The sequence below is a fragment of the Electrophorus electricus genome, chromosome 8 (assembly GCF_013358815.1).
Source record: "Electrophorus electricus isolate fEleEle1 chromosome 8, fEleEle1.pri, whole genome shotgun sequence".
NCBI lineage: Eukaryota > Metazoa > Chordata > Actinopteri > Gymnotiformes > Gymnotidae > Electrophorus > Electrophorus electricus.
Genome location: NC_049542.1, coordinates 1,288,698 through 1,291,890, shown reverse-complemented (window position 1 = coordinate 1,291,890; position 3,193 = coordinate 1,288,698). Strand labels below are relative to the sequence as shown.

General features: G+C 35.5%; 1 protein-coding gene across 1 annotated transcript; it reads right to left on the bottom strand.

The window, feature by feature from the left end:
- Positions 1–771: 771 nt before the first annotated feature.
- On the bottom strand, positions 772–1,797 carry LOC118241830 (trace amine-associated receptor 1-like). Its single transcript, XM_035529129.1, has 2 exons — positions 1,475–1,797; positions 772–1,402 (listed from the first exon to the last, which is right to left on the bottom strand). Exons 1-2 carry the CDS (start codon positions 1,795–1,797, stop codon positions 772–774), a joined length of 954 nt encoding a protein of 317 aa, XP_035385022.1.
- Between the last annotated feature and the right edge of the window lie 1,396 nt (positions 1,798–3,193).

Sequence of the window (3,193 nt, the reverse complement as noted above, 5' to 3'; positions counted from 1 at the left end):
TCAATAGAACAAATCTTCACTGTCCTTTGCAAAGTGCATGCACAACGTTATTATGGTAATTTAATTGTCTAAGCTTTGGGCAAATAGTAATATGGTAAAACACAGACTACAATGCTTATGTCTCATAACATATGTTACATGTTACATTATAGTGCATCAAAATAGTCATAATAATAATGTACAAAAGGATTTAACGGTTCTGTTTATTAGTAGAATTAACATTATTTAGATATATTAAAGTCCTTCAAAATAAAGGTCTTGCAATAATGGCATTACGACTGGATCTAAATACATCTAAATTTACATGACTGCAAAAAAAAAAAAATTTAATAAAAAAATTAAATTAAATTAAAATTAAAATACATATGAAAAAACAGCTAATATTCAAAGGTAGAAGGGGATACAAACTGACAGACCACATGATCACAAGTTGTATTTATTTTATATATATATATATATAAATAATTTTATTTTTTTTATTTTTTTATTTTTTTTACAAACAACAAGCCCAGGGAAGGGAACCTAATTCATTAAGGGCTGGTGTCATTTTATTATAAACACAACCACTGCAGTGCTGGGCCTCATACCCACTACCATGTTACTGCCATGTTAGTGTAGAGAACATAGAACGCTGATGACATCATAATACATCTACTAATCTACAATTTTGTTCAAATTAAATGTTCTTTCAATTAAGATTATAAACAATGTTTGTATTAATGATTAAATGTTCATAAAAGACTGTTCAGTTGAGTTTGTTGCTTTATTCTACTATGAACACAGATTTAATCTAGGTGAATTTTTCTCAAATATTTTTCCCGATAAAATAACTTTAAGAGCCTTTCTAAACCAACTGTAGAAGAAAGCATACACAATAGGATTACATGCTGAATTTGAATAAGCAATCCAACTAAACACTTCATACAGTTGTTGGGGACCAATATAACCAAAATATGTCACCATTAGACTGTAGATAAAAAATGGTGTCCAAAATGATAAATACACTCCCATAACAACAGCAAGTGTTTTAGTGGCTTTTCTCTCTGCCTTACTAATAGTGGGCTGCCCTCTGGATGTCTTTCGCTGAGAGAGACTATTTTGTACAGAACGTAGTTGTCTGTGTGCAACAAGATATATTTTGAAATATATGCTCACCATTACAATAGAAGGGATATAACAAGAGAAGAAGGCAACTATTAATGAAGTAATTGGCCCTAGAAGTGCTGAACATTCACCCTCACATTTAACATCACTGTAGTGTTCAATGCCCAAAGTGTTTAACTCCATGACTAAAACTCCCAGAGCGGAGGAATAGCCCCAACAAAGAGCAATCATGAACAGAGAAGTAAGAGGAGTCATTTTACGGTGGTACAGCAGGGGATGACATACTGCGTAATATCGCTCAATAGAGATAAAAGTCAGATTTAATACAGAGGCTGTGCACAATACAACATCAAGGCTGCTGTGTAATTTACAGAATAATATTCCCAGATACCAGCAGGTCTCTACAGAGCGTATCATACTGGGAGGCATCACAAGTCCTCCTACAAGCAGGTCAGTTACAGCCAGAGAGAGAGTGAGAAAGTTAGTTGGTGTGTGGAGCTGCTTGAAATTAATGATGGCAGTGATGACCAGAAGGCTTCCAAATATTGTAAGAATAATAATAGCTCCAATGACAAAATATATCACAATCTTTACAGCCAGAGGATAAACAATCTTCTGACACGAGTTAGGATGAAACTCATAACAAAGTGAAATGTTTCCTGTGCTCCTATATTGTTGTAGCCTTGTGTGCATCCTGCTTTTATCCTTTATCTGTAAAGTTGATTTAAAATGAAGAAATAATGTGTTTTCCATAATAAAAATGGCCATGTAAAGCAGAACTTGTTTCTAAGAAATCTTTACAAACAACCTTTGAAAACATATGTTAGGCATGAACAGTATACAAAGAAAATATCTGTGAATACATGCTGAAATAAAGAACATGTCACATATAATACAATTACATGCTCAGTATGTACAGATATATAAAAATCAGATTTATTGTCTATTGTTCATGTCAGCAAGGGTTGCCCCATAATGACTTTCATGTACATCCTTACCTTTGTCTGCACACCAGGACAGTTCAGCACTGATCAGCACTGCTTTCATTTATAATACCACAGTCCTGCAGCAGAAATGCCTTTCTACTAAATAACTCCTCTGTGCTGATCATGTGATAATCTGAAAATGAACAAACAGGAACTCAAGTGACAAAATATGTCAACTCTCACAGCCAGTAGATTTATAATTACAGTTAAAGCATTTAGCTGACACTTTTTCCAAATCAACTTGCAATTCTGACAAAACAAATCTTACACTGGTGGTCAGAGGGGGGGGGGGGGCTCAGCCTTGTGCCAACCCTTACACTCCTGCAGTGGTTTAAATACATACAGACATTAGACACAGAAGCCGGTGCAGGTGTGCACCATGGGCGTGGCTACAAACGAAAAGACAAACTCCCACATCTCATGGTGGGCCATACCACGTGACCAATGGGTCTGGGAGTGTTTGTGTGTCTGTGTAAATAGATATAGGTATAGATATATAGATATAGATATAGATATATAATATAAAAATATATCTATCTAACAATCTATTTTATATTATATTTTATACAAAATTATATTTTATATTTGTTTTGTAGATTATATTTTCATTTTTAATATTTTTAATTTATTTTATAATAATTTATTGTGACTGGCAGAAATAAGGCTGCAAGAAGCAATTCAAAGTCAAGAGAATCTTTATTTTCTATACTCGACTCAAGCAAATCGTTTGAAGAACAGAATTTTTCCTCAGCAGGCATGGCACCAGCAACTGCCATACATGCTGCCTGGGAACTGGTTCCTCCCACATACTTGCTGCCAGAGAATCAACTCCTCTCACATATTGTGCAGCCGTTTTTCCCAGCCAGCAAGATCTGCTTTAGCTGTGGGCCCACTTGGAACTAGCCAAGTACCAAAAAAAGCACTAAATCCACATCCTGGGTGCAGAGGAAGTCTCTTTATCATCTCACTCTCTCCCTGTGGGCAGTGCCGGCACTCTTCACGGACAGCAAGAAAAGGCTCCATGAAGACATCCACCATGGTGGAAGTTGAAACAGTTTTCCTTTATTGCTGTGATCCACCTCAAATCCTGGCCCTCAGGCTCT